The sequence below is a fragment of the Puntigrus tetrazona genome, chromosome 2, assembly GCF_018831695.1.
Source record: "Puntigrus tetrazona isolate hp1 chromosome 2, ASM1883169v1, whole genome shotgun sequence".
Lineage (NCBI taxonomy): Eukaryota > Metazoa > Chordata > Actinopteri > Cypriniformes > Cyprinidae > Puntigrus > Puntigrus tetrazona.
The window spans coordinates 7,236,927-7,255,209 of NC_056700.1; the positions used below are offsets into that span (position 1 = coordinate 7,236,927).

At 36.7% G+C, this 18,283-nt stretch overlaps 1 protein-coding gene across 3 annotated transcripts; it reads left to right on the top strand.

Annotated features, from left to right (window-relative positions):
* Positions 1-12: 12 nt before the first annotated feature.
* On the top strand, positions 13-17,645 carry ccdc18 (coiled-coil domain containing 18). 3 transcript variants are annotated; one of them, XM_043223526.1, is made up of 28 exons: positions 13-280; positions 427-548; positions 838-997; positions 1,106-1,255; positions 2,185-2,294; positions 2,391-2,519; positions 2,652-2,748; positions 2,827-2,948; positions 3,117-3,396; positions 4,287-4,374; positions 4,467-4,684; positions 5,545-5,655; positions 5,741-5,872; positions 5,953-6,087; positions 6,533-6,610; positions 7,369-7,485; positions 7,591-7,758; positions 9,797-9,939; positions 10,571-10,734; positions 10,907-11,120; positions 12,733-12,832; positions 12,909-13,025; positions 13,104-13,172; positions 13,660-13,800; positions 14,362-14,499; positions 14,578-14,790; positions 15,958-16,438; positions 17,287-17,645. In XM_043223526.1, exons 2-28 carry the CDS (start codon positions 448-450, stop codon positions 17,292-17,294), a joined length of 3,984 nt encoding a protein of 1,327 aa, XP_043079461.1. In that variant the 5' UTR covers positions 13-280; positions 427-447; the 3' UTR covers positions 17,295-17,645. The 3 variants fall into 3 exon arrangements, with proteins under 3 accessions (XP_043079461.1, XP_043079469.1, XP_043079474.1); XM_043223534.1 differs by having other exon boundaries at positions 3,117-3,387; XM_043223539.1 differs by lacking the exon at positions 13-280 and having other exon boundaries at positions 915-997.
* The last annotated feature ends 638 nt before the right edge of the window (positions 17,646-18,283 follow it).

The following is an 18,283-nucleotide window of genomic DNA, read 5'->3' on the forward strand; positions in this document are numbered from 1 at the left end:
GTTTTTCGTCTCAGCCAATCAATTGAAGGGACGATGGCAGCGCGTTTTGTTTAGATCTCAGTGCAATGAATGCTAGGCTAAATTGACTTGAAATAAGAGGTATTCTGCCCAGAACTGTTGTTTGGGCATGCCTATAAGTAGGTATTCGTTGGTATAGAAATATATTGTCAGTCAACCCACCGAAAACCAATGGGAAAAACACGATGATAGAGTGGCCGTGTCTTCCTTGACAACCTGTTGAACAGTTACATGAAATGAAGCCAGGTCACTTGAGTGTAAGGTAGGTATGATAACTCAGTACTCGGTACCATAAATAGACAACGCTGTCAATTAAAATAAGAAAATGTTTAAAGCAAGAACGAACAGTGCGCGTTTTTTGTTAGTTTTTAGCCAACTCCATTTAACAAAGATAACTTTTATGTACAGGGCTCTTCACAACAATCATCAATGTTCAGAGGCAACAGGGGGTTGGTAGAGGATGTTGTTTCCTTGAGAAATCAGCTGCGATTAACAGAGAAAAACCTGCAGTCACTGGGGGAACAATTGAGGTGAGGCATTTAGTCTGTTGAGGATTGCTGAAATGCACTGTGGGTTTTACTTAATAATAGCTCTTTCAGTTATGATTCAAAATGCATTTTTTTGTGTTCATTGTTCCCCTTCTGAGACTAAAAAGTGTCTTAGAAATGTTGCGTTGGCCAATTTTAAATGTGTTGCCTGTTTTTACATTTTTCTTATAAATAATTACTGTGACATTATGCAGTACTACTGCTAAGTATTATTGCATTTTTTGTGGTGGTAGCATTTCATAATTAAGAGTTTTACTGCCACTCATTTCAGTCAATCAGGAAATGACATCATTGGTGAGAATAATAACAGAAGTGCAGTTGACGGATTCCCAGGTCGTCTTACTTTAGAAGACCTCCAGAAACCTGATCCTGGACTACCAAGAGGAGCATATTCTCACCCTGAAAAGAGGGCGTGTGCATGTGACTTCAGGGTGAGATACTGAGCAGATAAATGAACTTTTAAATGCTTGTTGTTTATAAAAACCAACCAAAGTTATTTTTGCCTCATTTTGAGCTGTATTTTCTGTGTTCATCTGTAGTCAGACAGAGACATGGAGACAGAGATGTCTGTACTCAGGAAGAAGCTTATTACCATCAGGCAGGAGAACACTTCTCTGGCCATGGAGAACAGCAAGCTCATCAGTGACATAGAAGCTGCTCAGCTTGAGTTAGTCAGTTCAAAGTCAAAGGTAATCACATAGCGACTGGTCAAGGTGTCAGTTTTGCCAGCCTTTTGGGTTTCGGAGGAGGTACACTTCTGTTAAAAATTTGGGGAAGGTTTGTTTTAATATTTTTCATTGTCATGATCTATCAGAAATCATTCTTGTAGGCTGATTTGATGCTCAAGAAACATTTCTTCCCATCACTATTGAAAAAATTGCACTGCTTAAAATATTCTTTACCTATGTAGTGTTTCTATATGTATGTGTATGTGTATGTTACTTCTAATGAAAGAGAGTGAAAACTGGTTCTGTGAATTTGCAAAATAACTAAATCGTAAATTATTATAGAAGTAATCCATGCAATTTGTACTCAATATTCCCAGTCTTCTGAAGCCATATGGTAATTCTATGTTGGAAACAGGCCAAAGAATAAATTTGCTGTTAACTAAAAAAAAATTATATAAACATCCACCCAAGTAGTCTTTGGCACGTTCATGAGAGAAGTAGTGAAGTCTGATTCATGAACAAATCTTTATTTTGTGTTGATAATCTTTTTTTCCTTTTTTTTTTAATCATAATTTTATCATCAACAAATCAATTTTATGAAATAGATCAATGATTTGTATTAACTCGGGTCCCTGACTCAGCAGGGACCTAAACACAGCTACTATGTGAAGGCTGTGTCTTAAGAACTTAGTTAAAAGTTAGTTTAAAATCTATTCCAAAAAACTAACTTTTAATTAAATTTTGTTTTTCTTATATGCCATTTTTTCGTTTTGATCACCATACAGACAGCTTAGCATCATGTTTTAAAAACACTTTGACACCTTCAAGTTGCCGTTAAATAATATATGAAAATGCATGTTATAGTTCTCTTTATGTCATAACTCAATCTTCTGGTGACTCAACAAACTTCTCTCTGGTTATATTGTTAACTGATTTGTTTGTTTATATAGATCCGTTTGTTGGGATCCACGTTGGGAGCCAGGACCTCCAGTTTGTCTGACACGAAGGAGCGGATCCTTGGGATCGAGGCAGAACTGGAAACCCAAACCAAAGCTTTAGAGTAGTTCATCTTCTCTACCACTTACGTCCTGCTTGAAAAGATTCAGATGCTTTTTTTTTGTCAGATATTTGGAGCAGCATGTTCTTGTCTCTTCAGGGCTGCAGAGCAGAAGTTGGAAGAAAGAGAACAGACAGTGATGCAGTGTAACCGTCTGGTGGAGAAGCTCAGAGATGAGCTGAGAGTCGTTAAAGCTGAGTTAGCTGAAAGAGCACGTCTGGGAAAACGGTACAAGATTAGTTACACTAAAGAAAACAGTAATCACCTTAAAGCTGAAGTTATCTCAAATTTACAAGAAGTGTTTTTGTAATTCCTGAAAACCCACAACTTAAAATCTGGAATATATATATTTTTTCGAAGTGCTGAACAGCAGAGGAACCAAGCACTTCGAAATGCAGAGAAGCTCACAGTGACCTTTAAAGAATACAAAGAGGACGTTTCTGAAAAACTCAGGAAGGTAATTTAACGTAGGAATCGTGCAGTAATAACTTATTTTCCTGCTGTATGTATCATGAATGTCTTGTCTTTGTTGAAGGTGTTGGAAAGTGAGGGCCAACTCAAAGTCAGTCTGATGGAGTGTGACGGAGAGAGAGAGGAGCTGGAGAGGAAGTGTGCTGAGCTGGAGAGAGAGAAAGATGATCTATGTCACAACATCTGGTAAGAGACCATACTGTTTACTGATATACTCAAATGATTATATAATTAATCTTTTAATGCACATCATCTGTTAATTGGCAAATGAAGCGGTCAGTTGATTAGCTTCTAGACTGTTTGTAAAAGGTAAACTGCTTATGCTAATTACTGCCGTTTCTGTTCTCTGATCAGTGAGCTGAAGGAAGCTCAGAGCCGCTCTGAGTCTCTCTCCACTGAGCATGTGCAGCTGCAGTCTCAGGTTCAGCGGCTCTCAGATCAGCTGCAGAGGAATCTAGCTGACAAGGAAGCTCAGCTGCAGGAGATGGCAGGGCTGAGGAAAGACAACGAGGACCTGCGGCTCCTCACAGCATGTCAAGAGCAGAGGGTAGCTCATGCCCTCAGAGAGAAAGACCAGGACAGGGCCGAGCTGACCAGCCTAGAGAGCATATTGGACTTTCTGCATGTGAGAGAGGTGCTGGAATACACACACTTGCATTTTAAAATCTGTACTGCTTTAAAGGCATAATGAACATTAAAAATGCACATTCAGTTCTCATTTAAGGTCTCGATAATTGTAATGATAGCTGTATTAGTGTCTACCCCGATGGATGACAGTGTTCTATGCCACCTCTATGAAAAATGTTGTTATTAATTACTCACCCTCATGTCATTCCAAACCTGTAATCTTCAGAACACAAATTAAGATTATTTATTTGCATTCTGAGAGCTCTCTGACCCTCCCTAGACAGCAGTGGAATTAACATGATCGACTTCCAGATACATACCAAGGAGGTCCATGTGACTTTAGAGATCCCACCATAAATTTAGAAAGATACTTTTTGTATGCAAAGTAAATATAATGACTTTATTTAACAATTTGTCTCCTCTGCGTCACTGTAGTTCCAATTTGGAGAGTATCTACTGATTGCAAATAGTGAACGTTGTTCTGTCAGCTGAACCACACAGATACAGTTTTCATTTACATGAAAACCTATCAGTTTAAAATGTTTTCTGAAAATGAATGGAGGCCTTATGGGTTTGGAATGACATTAGGGTAATTAATGTAATCAATGACTACATTTTCATTGTAGGATGGAGGAGAAGTAGTTGTGGTATGGACTCTCTTCTGCTCTTTTCTGCTCTATCAAAACTGTATTATAGTTGGCCTTTATTTACTTTCCTGTACTTCCAAACCTGCATTTTTTTTTCTTTGAACAAAAAAAAAATAAGATACATTTTATTTTCAGGCATTGAAAGTTATGGTGTCTAACACATAGTTTGACCTCACTGATTTTAGTTTTATGGGCAAAAACAGTTGGGCAGTTCTTTCAAATATCTTCATGACTGTGGAATCTGTTTCAGAATCGGGAGGGTGCACTGTGTGTGAACCCTTGTTTGCTGCCTGACTTGTCTTACACAAGCACCGCTGAATCTCTCAAACACAAACCTGGTGAGCATGTAACTCTTCCTGAGACTGTCCGCTTTCATTTATTCATGCAATTGTTTATCATTTGTATTATTTTAATCTCTATTATCATATAGGTGAACGTTATCAGAAACTATTGGGGGTGCTTCAGAAGGTTGAGATGGAGAAGACTCGGCATGCCAGTGCTGCTCAGGGCCTACAAGAGAGACTGACTAGAGCACAGGAGGAGATCTCCTCACTGCAGACCTCCATCACAGAGAGATCCTCCCACTACCAACAGCTCCATAACCAGCTACTGGACAAAGCTACACAGGCCACCTCCTTAGAGAAAGAGGTTAGAGACCCTTCAAATCAGTGTTTCCTGCACCAGAACAGTGTAACAGTAGTTTTGTTGGCTAACATCAACATTTTTGTGTTGAATTTTTGAGAATATGTCACCATGACATCAAAATGTAAACACAACTTCCATTTAAGTCAAACTACATACTTTTATTCAATAAAGATGCAGGATTTGATGTGGCAATATTATATTACATAATCCTATGTAATTATATTACATAAAAATCCTATGTACTTATTGAAACATAAAAAAAAACTAAGAAAAAAGGAAAAGTCACTTTACAAATTACTGAAATTGTAAGAATAATTAAGATAACAACAGTATTAAAAAGTTTATTTTTTATGAATTTAACTATATTTTTTTCTTGTGGACTATATGCAAACATCTTTTATGTTAAATGTCTTTTTCTGGTTGTTACTAAATAAAAAATAACATACAAACTACCTCAGAAATTAAGTTTTTGGTGGAAAAACTCCGAAAGGAGATCCTGAACCCTCCAATAGGCATAACTGTCCAGTATAGAGGAGTGGAATGAAGAATTAACGTGTATTGTGAAAGTTAGGGATAATTTGTAAGTCATCATTGTCTACTGTTCTAATGAATCCAGTGTAGTGTAGAGCCTTTTTAAAGCCCAGTAATACAATAAAGAATTAAGGAGGGCTAAACCACCCATATTGTTTGGTTTTCGCAGTATGTTTTTACTTTTTACAGTTCCATAATAATTGAGAATTAGTATTCTAACCAGGGAAACGCATACACTAAAAGAGATAAAAGAAAACCTTTTTTTATTTTACCTGTTGTTTTGGATTTTCCTGAAGTGTAGTAATCTAACTGAGCAATATTCTGTTCATTAGCTAAAAAAGAAGAGTTCGCGCGTGACTGTCCTTGAGAAACAGCTGCAGGAGAAGAGTGCTGCTTATTCACAGGCTGTAATGAAGACCAGCAAGCTTGAACAAGATCTTCTGGTAACATATACACACACACACAGAGCAATTCATGATTTCAAGATAAAACTGCAAATCTATACTTTGTGTTTCTGTCTTACATTAGGAAAAGTCTAGCAGTATTCAGCACTACCAGTCAGTCATGAACAAGAAACAGAAAGAGTACCAGCAGACTATAGAGAAAATCAAGATTGCACAGTCACACAAATGCAAAGAACTGGAGGATAGGATTGAGGTGGTATGTATGCATTTATGCATTTAATTTTATTAAACTTGTAAAAAACAATAATAATTTAACTGTGTGTTTGTGGGTTTCAGCTACAGTTGTCTCTGGCTCAGAAACGGACTGAATTTGAGGAACTAGAACAAAATGTGACTGATCTTCACACTGAGAAGCAGCAGTCACAGCAGAGAGCTGCTCTTCTACAGGCTGTTATAGATGAGCTCACTCAGGTCAGATCTTGCTTTTAATGCATACTCATTCCATGAATACAGTGGGCTTCCAAAGTCTGAGACTACATAAAAAATCTGAGTCAGAATTGATCTGAATGCATTGATAATCTTATTCTATGTTTATTTGCTCACCCATGCACAGCCAATAGCAAGAGTTCAGGGTGTGGCTACTGTACTAGCGGGCTAGGCCAGAGAGTGCTTAGCCAAACTAAGCATAGACAACATTTTTAAATGAGAGGATTTATAAGCTTGCAGAACTCCGGAGTATAGACTGAACCCAAAAAACTCTTGTGTTCTGAGCAGGAGGATATTTTTTGACTATTGCTTGGTCAGTAACCAAATGAATTTACTTTACTCAGACTTTTGGATTGCACTGAAACATGTTAACAGTGTGAATAAAGTTTGTGTAAATCTCTTGCTTAGTATGCCTTTGTTTCTTGGACAGGATTTTGAGGCAAAATCTAAATGCAGTGAAGAGGCGTTTAGAAATGTTGAAGAACAAGCTGCTGACTCTGCTTCAATGGTGAGACTGAGTAACTGTTTTTACTTTGTTTGCTCAGCACTGTGAACAGAAGCGGACGGTATTTACATTGCTTTGTCTAAAGCAGTGGTTATACCCCTTTTTGACTCAATCACCCCTATTCACCCGATACAATATTCAGAGATATTTCATTATTTCTGCTCTAATTATTACATAGCAAAATGTTTATTAAGGCAGTATTAATATTTAACATTACCTAATTATGATGGATTCTAACTTCTTCTGTTTGGGTGCTTTTGTGTTCTTTTGTGCAGTCTTCATAGATTTAATTTGTGCTTTTATCATTTTGTGGACAAAATAATATGAAATATATGTGCCCTCATCTGTTTTCAATGCAGCTTACCTTGAGCTTCCTCACATTGTCTATCCACTCATTAAACTAAGTGAGTTACTACAAAAAGACAGTGACACTAAAGTGTTGAAACTACAACACTTTTTAAAGCCATTTTAAAACAATTTTTCTAGGTTTAACATTATATTATCACCTCGGAAAATATGTTAATTTGACAAGAAACAGCAGAGAATAGAAGTATAAAGCTGTTGGTGAGAGATCCGCATTAAGGAAAAAGGATTTCTAGTAATCATTCAGTCCTCAAAGGAGAAAGTGTTGTAGCCAATAAGGGCATCTGCTAACTATTATGCAGCTGTTGAGATATAGGATTAAACCCTTGAGATTTAATGCTTTATTGGACCAGACTTGGTTAGGACACGACTGTAATTTCTGTTTTGTTCATTTCTAGGTTAGGAACCTGCAGACTGAACTGTCCTCCTGTAAAGAGGAGCTAAATCGTTATCTCCAGCAGATGGAGGATGTAAAGAAACATCATGATAGACAGCTGGAGCTGAAGAACAGTGAGGTCAGTCACTAGGGCTAGGAATTCCTCTTCCCGGGGAACATTATTTGAATGACAGTTAGTAGCTCCCGTTGGCCAATGTATCATTTATTTTAGCATGTTTGTCAGCTTTGCCAGGTGCAGGAAGAGCTTAAGAGGAATCGTGTGGCTTATCAGAGCTCCAGTGAGGAGAACCTGCAGCTGCAGCACTCTATCCAGAACCAGCACACCATGTTACAGGAGAGCACATTACGTATCGCTCAGCTAGAGGAGAGCCAGAGTCAGCTGCAGACCCAGGTACACACACAAGGGTTCCCAAGGTTCTGGAAAACCAACAAATATCAGTACATTTAAAAAAAATGTGTTTCTCAGGCCTAAAAAGTTTAACTTCCCACCCTTGACCTCGGCGGCATGTACTCCGGTTGAACTGAATACAGTTTTTTTTTTTTCTAAATGCTACTGCTTCTGTTAGCTTTTAATATATGGCTTTATCCTGATTAAAGCTTTAAAACAGTATGACAACCGCATGCACTTACATGTAGCTGTGTATAAATAGAACAGTTCATTGGGCTGGTCTGGTGATCTGAGAGATGCAATGCGTGTACAAAACAGGGCGACCCGAGGAACAAGATTAAGAACCGCTGCTTTAAAACATTGGTTTTGAAACTTGTGAATCCATTAGAAGACAGTATTGAGATTCGTATACAAATAGATTTTTTTATGTGCACCCCTAGTTTTCTTTTCCTGTTCTCTAAAGCATGGCCTTGCCCCCTTTGCTGCGTGTTCCCAGGGACAGGTTTGTCTAGGTTTGTGATGTAATGAACCTGGGAAATAGCTCGTTGTAGTCCCTACGAGTCGTTTTTGTAGGCATAAAACTGCCAGATTTTGCATTAAACTTTCAGTGCTGCAACTTTGAAGATATTGTTTATGCTCAAACCTCAATATTATACAGTAACTTACATTTTTAAAAAAGTGAATTTGCAGACAAAGACCCATTTAATAATAAGGCCAAGAACTGCTTTTTTTATTATTTCGTACTCTGATTTCCTGGCAGATTGTAGACCGTAGAAAACACATAAATACTTAGCACATATCAAATTTCTGTAATAATAGACAAAGCACCACCTAATAAAAACAATAACTCTTGTACTCTAATAACACCACTCTTGTGGTGTGACATTACTATCCAAAAATTATAATTTTTAGTAATGGTTATTATACGCCTATCAGTGTTGTTTAAAATGCTGAGGCTGCCTAACAGTTTACAATGTTTGTTCTCCTTAGTAGAGCTGAAAAATACAGATTTTTGTGTAGAATTTAAATAGGTCAGATAAATGTGTGTGATCTGATCTGTGGGGTCCGGTCTCCGGATTTCAGTACACTATCTATACTGTGGATGTATGTGTGACACTGACGTGAAATCAGCCCCAATTTGACGTGAAAGTCGACGTGACTTCATTTGCCCCAAAGTAAAGGATTTTTACAGTGAAAAACTAGCTTAGAGATATTCATGGTAAAAGCAACAAAACTTTTATTAAAACTTTAAAATCGTACATTGTTAAAAAAAAAAACTTCCCTGGGTGGGAATGCTTACACTTGAAGATTTGTCATAGAATTAATTTGCTTTCCAATTTAGCGTAAACATATAATACATGCACTCCACAAACCTTCACATTTAGGTCACATTGTTTGGCTTCACATTAAAAGATCAGACATAGCATATATTCTGACTAGCAGACACTGTTTATTAGAAAAAACATATAACTATAGACACTTGTCAGACACTGTGTCATGCATGATTTTATATTTAGTATCATTATCCTGATTAGTATTATTTGTTTTAAATGACGTCTTTGTTATTACCTGATCAATAAATAAGTTATTAATTTGTTTGAAGATATGTATAGTTGTGCCTAAGGGTTGTTCTGATCCAGCACAAAACAAGCTTTTTTTCCAGGAAAAAAACCCCTTTGTACTGAACGTCCAAAGGGAGTTGACCCCATTTACTTTGTTAAAGCATGTTTCTGTTTTTATTTATTTATTTTTTTAAACTATTTATTGGTTACTCCAAATAATCAAGAGTTTGCCACTACATCAACTATCACTCATTGAATATTGCACATTTTTTTCAAACATTCTATTGACAGTTCTTAGTTACTAAATAAACAGGTGCATGTCAACCTATTGTCCTATTATTCATCCTGTTGGCAATGTCACTTTAATTTTAAATAAAGTTAGAAAAAAATGGGTTACACAACAATCTCATGACCTTATTGCATGAAAACATAATGTCATCTTTGTCGATAGTGGAATAATATCTGCTGATTGCCCACAGGTGTCCCAGTTGGAACAAGATTTGGAGAAAGAGCGCACTGCCTTATCTCAGGTTCTGAGGAAAAGGGAGAGAGAGGTGGAGGAGGTCACTCAGGAGGTGCAGAAGAAGGAGAGACAGGCTGCAGAGCTCTCCGGCTCCATAACGTGAGACCACCTGGCATTTCAGTTCCTTAAATTACCTTTTTGTTATTTCTTCACCATTCGTTTTTGTGTAGCAGCTCAAATAGAATGCTCAAAGCATGTTTATGGGTTCCTTACTACGTAGCATGGAAAAGCATGACATTTAGATTTTTAGGTCTGAATAATTGTGGAAAAAAGAAAACCATATGGAAATGTGTTTGTTTCATATTCTGTTTTTATATTTATATTAACATATAATACAAGCAGAGTGTCTTTTTAAAGAAAGTGCGAAAGCACATGACAAAAAAATTTTTTTGGCTTCAGTTTGCCTGATTTGTAACACTGAACTTTTTTCATAAGACATGTCCCGAGGGTGTCCTTTGAGATGATCTTGTGACTGTTTAATGGCTTCAAAGCCTTTGTATTCTTAGCCACTCCTGCTAAACCTTTTCTCTATATATACACTGTAAGAGCAAATAGTTTTGGCTGAGAAAGGAATCGCTTCACATAGAGTCTGTTCACATAAATGCCAGATCTAGAACTAGGATTTTCATAACTTGATTTTCTGCCATTTCATTTAAGGTCAGTTATCAGCAACTGGACGTTAATAAACCTGAGGAGAAGATAGTAATGTTAAGCTCTGTGTGTTTTTCAGGCAGCTGAGTTCAGAGATGAGTAAGTGTCGAGTGGAGCTGTCAGACATGGAGCTGGAGCTGTTGCGTTTGAGGAGAGACAGCACCACGAAAGCCTCGCAGCTTAATCAGATGGAGGAGACCCTCAAGGAGACCAAAGGCCTGCTGGATAAGAAGAGTGACATTGGTTTGCAGCTCCAGTGACTTTTAACAAAACTATAATGGTCTTTGCAAACCTCACTTTAAGAAAAGCTTACCCAAGTGGTTTGAACCTCACAAGGAGACACCCATAGTCTAGTCCATTAGACTATATATTTTATTTTATAATATTCTTATGTTTTCCTTTCTGTGTGTCTCAGTTATGGACCTTGAAGAGAAGCTCCACCGTAGTGAGATGGACAGGAGGAACTCATTGCAGCGGGCGCAGTTGCTGGAGGGACAGTTGCAGGAGGTGCGTGGAGAGCTCGCGGATACCCTGGACCACCTGCAGGAGCTCAGAGACTTGCTGCAACGGACACAGCTGACGTCAGACCAACAACAAGCAACCATCGATAAATTAGCTGCTGAGCTCAGGTGAGCTGCTCCACCACGTTGCTCCGACTGCTGGGAAGCCACATCAGTTCATCCATCACTGGATATACAAAATTTCTGAGGTTTCTAACATCCTTACTCATGTTTGGCTGAGGACAATCCAAACTGAGCACTTTATGTTGTTGCGTATATGTCTCTGAAAGAGATTATAATGGATCTATAAAAGCCTCAAAACACATTTTGTGTTTTTAGATAACCTTAATATCATATTTATATATAGGATGCATAAAAGGACACATATTTCCTTGTAAATACCCTCTGATGGTTGCATCCTGTTTTTCCTTTTTTCTTCTTGATGGACAGTGAAGTCATTCCATTTTCTTTTTTTTTTCCTAAAACAAGTTTTCAACATTTCATCCTTTTTATGTATAAATACAGTACATGCACTTTGAAAATACAAACCACATTATGCTGCTCTAATATATTGTCTAAATCCATTGTTTTAATTATAATATGACTTTATTACATATATTTATAGTTTTTTTTATTAATTGTGTTATGCATTATGACAATTCATATATAAATAATATATATATATATCACAATAAATGTTATTCTTTTGAAATTTCCATTCATCTAAATATCCTGTTTAAAATTTTCACAAAAATATTGGGCAGCATGACTTCTGAAGGGTCATGTGACACTGCAGACTGGAGTAATGACCTATGAAATTTCAGCTGTGTTATCAGAGGAATAACTTGCACTATATAATTATTCTGAAGTGTAACAATATTCCAAATTTTCAGTCAAAAACCTTAGAGACTTCATAAGAAAAGACTTCCTTCAAACCGACAACATTTTTATTTTTTCGATCTAATCATGATTTTAAAAACACACTCACTTAACCCCCCCTCAAACATATTCAATCAAGCCACAGTAGTGTTTCATAACAGAATTTGTCACCATGAATATGAATTTTGTTGAAATGTCAACAAATGGCCACATTTTCCCAACCTACACCTGTTTCCTTTTAACAGAAGTTATAATCACATATTAACACATCCACACAACTCGCACTATATATTATTCTATAAGTTCACATACATTTCATCACATGTTTGTGGACAGTAGTATGTTGCACACTGGACACAAAACTGAGCTAAGTGTATTTAGTCACATTTAATAACATTAGCAGTGGATTGTGGCATCTGTTAATTTTAGGTTGTAACAGAGTTGCAAAAAAAATTAAATTTGTAACTCATTGAACAAATTCAAAACCCCATGCATGTGTAGATCAGTACTTTTAGTATTGTGACGTAGCTGGTCAGAAGTTCAAAATAAGGTGTGAAATTTCTGCATCAAATGCAATTAACAAAATACTGAGCAGTCTCCACATAAGGCTGTTTGACTGTATCAAATAAATACAGTTAACAGAGTCCCTTCAAGCCAGACAGCATGCAATTTCATATTTGTTCGTAACAAATTCTTATATATTTAAAGAGGTCTTTGCATATAGGATATAGTATTTTAACCTAGAAAATTGCTCATACCTTCAGCTTTGTTCTAATCTATGCTAAATTTAATGCAAACAAAAAACAAATGGATGAATGAAGAAATCAGTATCTCTATCATTTGATGTTTTTTTTTTTTACAGAGAGAGTCAGAGGGAGCTGGAGGAGAGGAACCATGAGGTGCTGGATCTGGACAGTGCATTGAAAGAAAGACAGGGGGAGCTACAGCAGAGAGCGCAGCTGGTACGACACAAACATGAAAAAGATCTCTGTTACCTCCATGTCTCCACTCTACTAAAGCATTGTGTTCTCTCTTGAGGTGGGGCAGCTGGATTTGGCCATTAAGGAACATAAGTTGGAAATGGAGAAAAATGTGGAGTTTTTACAGGAAGCTCTGGAGAAGAGCCAGAAAGAGCTTAGAGAGAAGGACCAGCAGGTGAGTCATTGAGAGTGACCACAGATGAGTTGGTTAATAGAAAAATGAACTGATCAAGTCTTGTTTCTCTCTGGTCAGATACAGTTCTTGATGGAGAGGCTGGAGATGCTGAAGTCACAGATTCAGGTTAAAGAGGACCAGGAAAGGGTATGGTATATACTGTAGTGAGGAAAGAGTAGACTTTTTTCTTCCTTGTATTTAACAAGGACAAGTGTGTAATCTTACAAACCCAGTCAAAACATACCCAGGTATTTTCACCCCCATATCAAAATATAATTTTATTTTTACATTCAAGTTTAAGAAACCAATATGAATCATCAATCCTCTGAAAATCTGAATAATACACTACATTAAATAATTAGATACATCGATTGAATTATATTGAATAAATACATTGAACAATACAAGGAGAAGTAACAGTGTTACAACATTAAACTCTTGCTATACAGAAATTAAACGGGTTATATCTTCAAAAGACATTGTTTTTTTGTTTTTTCTTATTTTATCATGGGTGCCATGTCGTTCTGGCAAACAATTGTTAGATTTTTTTTTTTTTTTGCTTGCTGTATGATGGGAAACATTTTAATTGCATTGTTTAGTCTCAACTTGTATTGTTTGTCTGTGTATGTGTCAGGATGCTCTTGAACATGGCCAGCAGTTGCGTGTCTATCGTGAGCAGCTCCAGAAGACCGTGCAGGAGCTGCAGGAAGCACATACACGTTGTGAATATCTGAATAGACAGACAGGTGAAGTCACCCAGCAAGCACATCAGAAGGTAAATTGTCTGCACCTTTTACTTTGACACTATTCACCAACATTCACTTCACACTTTAGGGTCTCAGTGTTTACATGCACATTCTTAAACCAGTGTGCAGTCATGTAAACTCATTAAAACAAAAAAAGGGAAATTTATCATCAATTCTCATCCCGTGGGCCTAAAGGAGAAGTTCAAACTTCATACATGAGAGGAAGCATTGCTGGTCATTCAGTGTTTCCATTAAATTAAAAACAATGATACTGGTAAGAATATTAATAATAATATAATAATGTTCTATGTTCTGGTGAGCTGCTGGGTTACTGAATATTAATCATGATATCAGTGGTGTGTCAATTGGATGTGTGACTTTAGAAAAAAAAAAAAAAAAAAAATATATTTTGAAGAAACTTGGTAAATTTATACTTAAAATTCCATAATCTTACGCCTACAGTTTACTACTTTGGCTTAGTGACACTTTAGTACATTGTTTATGAGCAGATCAGTCAAAGTTACCTTTTTAATGAGCTATTTCTCATGTTCTCAGGGACCGGTGGTTCTTAACCTGTTGTTTTTCTGTAGGAGAAAGAAGTTCATCAGCTGCGAGAAGAGATGTCTGTGATGGAGAAACGCTTTACACAGACTGAGGTCAGACTCCAGGCCACCATAGCTGCCCTGCAGCAGGAGCTTGAGCAGCAGAGAGAGGAGCACCACAAAGAGGTTTGGAGAAACAGAAAATTTGTCATGGGACAGTTGATGGGTTTGCTGGGTCTGACACTCTCTCTCTCTGCCTCCCAGCTTTCAGCTCTCCAGCAGACGCGTGGGCAGCTGCTGAAGGTGTCGGATCAGATCTCCAGCAGCTTGCGTAACTCTCAGGAGCAGCTGAGCCAGCGGCTGCAACAGGCCCGAGACCAGCTTGAAGAGGCTAGATCTTCCTCTGCTCGCCTACACGCTCAGCTTCACAGCAAAGAACAGCTCCTACAGAATGCTAATGAGACCCTGCTTATCAAGGTGCATGACTCACTGGTTTGTGCCTCACAAAACAACTAAATACAACAGTTCCATATTATGTTTATATTAAAGCATCTATACGTTCTCCATAACTGCTTGGTCAATAGATGCTTAAATTTTTTAGATTAAAAAAAATCTTTGTTTTCACTTTGCAAAAGTTTTGACAATAATAATAATGATGACCATAAATGTAATATAATGTAATATTTATGATAGTATTCATATATTCAATATTAGATTATTAAATGTATTGTTGTCATTGTTATTATTAATAATAATATTATTATATTGTTTTATTGTTTCTTAATCGTAACTTCTTGTTTTAACTTTTATGCATTTATATTATGATATTTGTTAAAATAAACAGTATTTGTGCAAATAATTACCAATTCTTAAATATTAATAATATATTGTCCATTGTGATAGCCTTGTGTTAAGTACAACTGCTACTACTTATTAAATTATTAACAGTTTAGCTCTGTTGTAATCCAGTTCACACTTGAATCTCATATTTGTTTTATTTTATTAAATAAAATATAATAATTAGATATAAGGGTAACCGTTTACAGTAAGCATTAATTAACAACATTAGTTAACATGAACTAGGAATGAACAATAATACAGCATTTATTACTATTAGTTATCTTAATTTCAGCATTTGCTAATGTATTATTAAAATCGCAACTTGTGCTATTAACTTTAGTTAATGCATTGCAAGCTAACATGAATCAACAATGAACAACTGTATAATTAATGTTAACAAAGTTAACGTAAAGACTGTAATAAATGTATTCGTCATTGTTTGTACATTAACTAATGTTAACACAAGATGCCTTTATTGTAAAGTGTTACCGAAATGAGTAATACATTCAAATTGAACATTGTCTTGAAGCGTGAATAACAAATGGGTAGAAATTAAGAAAATATATAGCGTGAAAGAACTTATTATGAGACTTAAAAAGGATCTATTTTAGCATATTGGGAGTACTGTAAAGTAAACACTAATCAGTGTCTTTGAATCTGTAAACCTACATCTGCCATTAAAGCTGACTTACCCTTTTAAAAAAATTATAATATTAAATAAACTGTCTAGGTAGACAATTCAGTAGGTTGTTGAACAAAACTAACGTAGGATTTTTAATAATCACTTTTTTTCTGTTTTCTTAGGAGTCGGAGATCACCCGTCTTCAAGCCAAGCTCTCCAGCTTGGAAAGAGCCACAGAACTACACAACATCACACTTCGTCACAAACCCAGCACTCCTCCCCCCCTCTCTCCTCCTCTCAAAGACTCTATTCTTCATGGCTCTCCGCCTCCCTCTCACAAAAACACTTCAGCACGTTCCAGCATCTCCTCCTGGCAGAATACCTTCTCTGACACCTCCGTGGAGCTTTCAGAAAGTTTGAAAGCCAGTGTACGGGCTGCAGTGCAGCTGCCCCCCTCCCCAGACCAGACCTGGCAAGGCCTGAGCGCCCACGAGGCCACCTCCGCTACAGACATGTCCTTTAATCCGCTCACGTACATGCTCGACCAAGAACAACCTGAAGAACCAGATCTAGACTCTCTGTCAGGTATGCTGAGGTTTGTTAACCAGACTCTGGCCCTCCAAGAGCAACAATCACTCTGTGACACCAGCACCCACAGAACAGGCAAGTAACACAACCGTGTATAAACACTTCTGTGTTCAGTGGACTTTTAAATGTCTATTGACCTTAACATCGCTTAAAAGGATATTTACCCTAAAATGAAAATGGTCATCATTTCTTTGTTTGGTGGAGCACAAAAAAATATTTTTTTCATAGAATGAAAGTCAATGAGGTCCAGTGTTAAAATAGACCACTATTCAAAGGGTTAGGGTCAGTGATCTTTTTTTTTAATCCTTTAATGAAGCAATGATGCATTAAGTTAATCATTTATAATAGTACAAACGTTTTCTATTTGAAATCAATTATATTTTTGTTAATCAAAGATTTCTTACTGTCAGTGGTTTTTACAAAAATGCCGTTTTCAACATTGATTATAGTAACACATGTTCTTTGAGCACCAAATCAGTATATTAGAATGCTTTCTGGAGGAATGTGTGACGATGAAAACTAATCTAACTAATGTAATAATGTCAGCTGTAGTTCTATTAAACAGTTATGGTAAGTTTATTAAAATATTCATGTAATGGAAATAAAAGCTATTTTAATTTGTAATAATATTTCATATTATTTGACTTGTCTGTAGGTTTTATGGAATAATTACAACTGTTTTGAGTGCAAGAAGCTTCTTTCAAAAACATCAACACCAACCCTAAACTTTTTGCGCATCTTTTTTTTCTCATAAGAATGTACTCGTTTTAAACGAGATGAGTAAATGTTGACATGTCATTAATTTTGTTCTTTTATTTTGGGCCTGCAAGCCACTGCAAGCCAACCCACCCTAACAAATACATAGCAACAAACTAAAAACTCAAACAAAAAAAAAAAATCTAAATATTGTACTTTCCCTGCAGGAACGTAACGAGGTGGCAGCTGTACTGTGTCTGTCCGTACAGGAGAACCCAGCAGTTGTTGATTTTTATTTATTTTTTTTTGTCTTTACAGAATAAATGCACGGAGGTCCAAAACCTCCTAAATCATTCATTGTGCCCTGAGCTACTAGTTGCTAGTTACTAGTTACATTTAACCTCAGTTCAGTTGTGAATCAGTTTGGTAGAGCTGTGGAATGATCAAACTCTCCCAACTGAATCTTGTCTGTGATGTTTTTCTATGTAGGAATATATTTTAGTTTTACATTTTTCTAATATTTATAACATTTCTAATGTGAATGATTGATTGATTGATTCTTAATAAATCTTCAGATATTCAAAAACATCTCTTTCTTTGCTTTCATACTGAGTCACCTTCTCTCAGTCTTACACCGAAGTCCTCTATACAGCATGTTAGTTGAAAGTGTGCCGTAGTTTAAATGAACTATATGAACTACATATATTTTATATGTGTCACAACACGCAGTCCTTAATAACACCCGTGTGTATTGGTATATGCTCGCATTTGTGTGTTTGCACAAGCCCATTGTTTACTGATACAACAAGCAGTGTGTGTCTTATTTGCTGGGGGTGGAGATGTGTTTGCTGCTCAGACACGGCCTGACAGGTCTATTGTGTCTACTTTTGTAACCAGTGAGCAGTCCAGGTGTGTAATTTAACATCATGTCAGAAGGAGGTCAAGAACGTTATTGTGTGGATACAACTAGATTAAACAAAAAACTGGAAATAACAAAACCAGGTCTTCTCAGATGATGTTCCGAATGTTAGGTATATGCAACAAAAATAAAGAGGCCACTAGCAGAGCATTGCTGCTTCTGTTTTCTCTCATTATGTTGATGACATTTGCATTCTGTGGTTTGCAGTGAAGAGGATGTGGTCAAAGATTGGTGATTTGTAGCAGCGCTCTCACACTATGCACGTACCGAGAACTCTGTCATCTGGAAATCCGTCTTAGCTCATT

Coding starts and splice junctions, on each gene's coding strand:
- ccdc18 (XM_043223526.1), top strand. CDS start 448: ATGTTCAGAGGCAACAGGGGGTTGGTAGAGGATGTTGTTTCCTTGAGA. Junction 4,375..4,466: donor ATCTCTCAAACACAAACCTG/GTGAGCATGTAA, acceptor ATTATCATATAG/GTGAACGTTATCAGAAACTA. Junction 7,486..7,590: donor TGGAGCTGAAGAACAGTGAG/GTCAGTCACTAG, acceptor CATGTTTGTCAG/CTTTGCCAGGTGCAGGAAGA.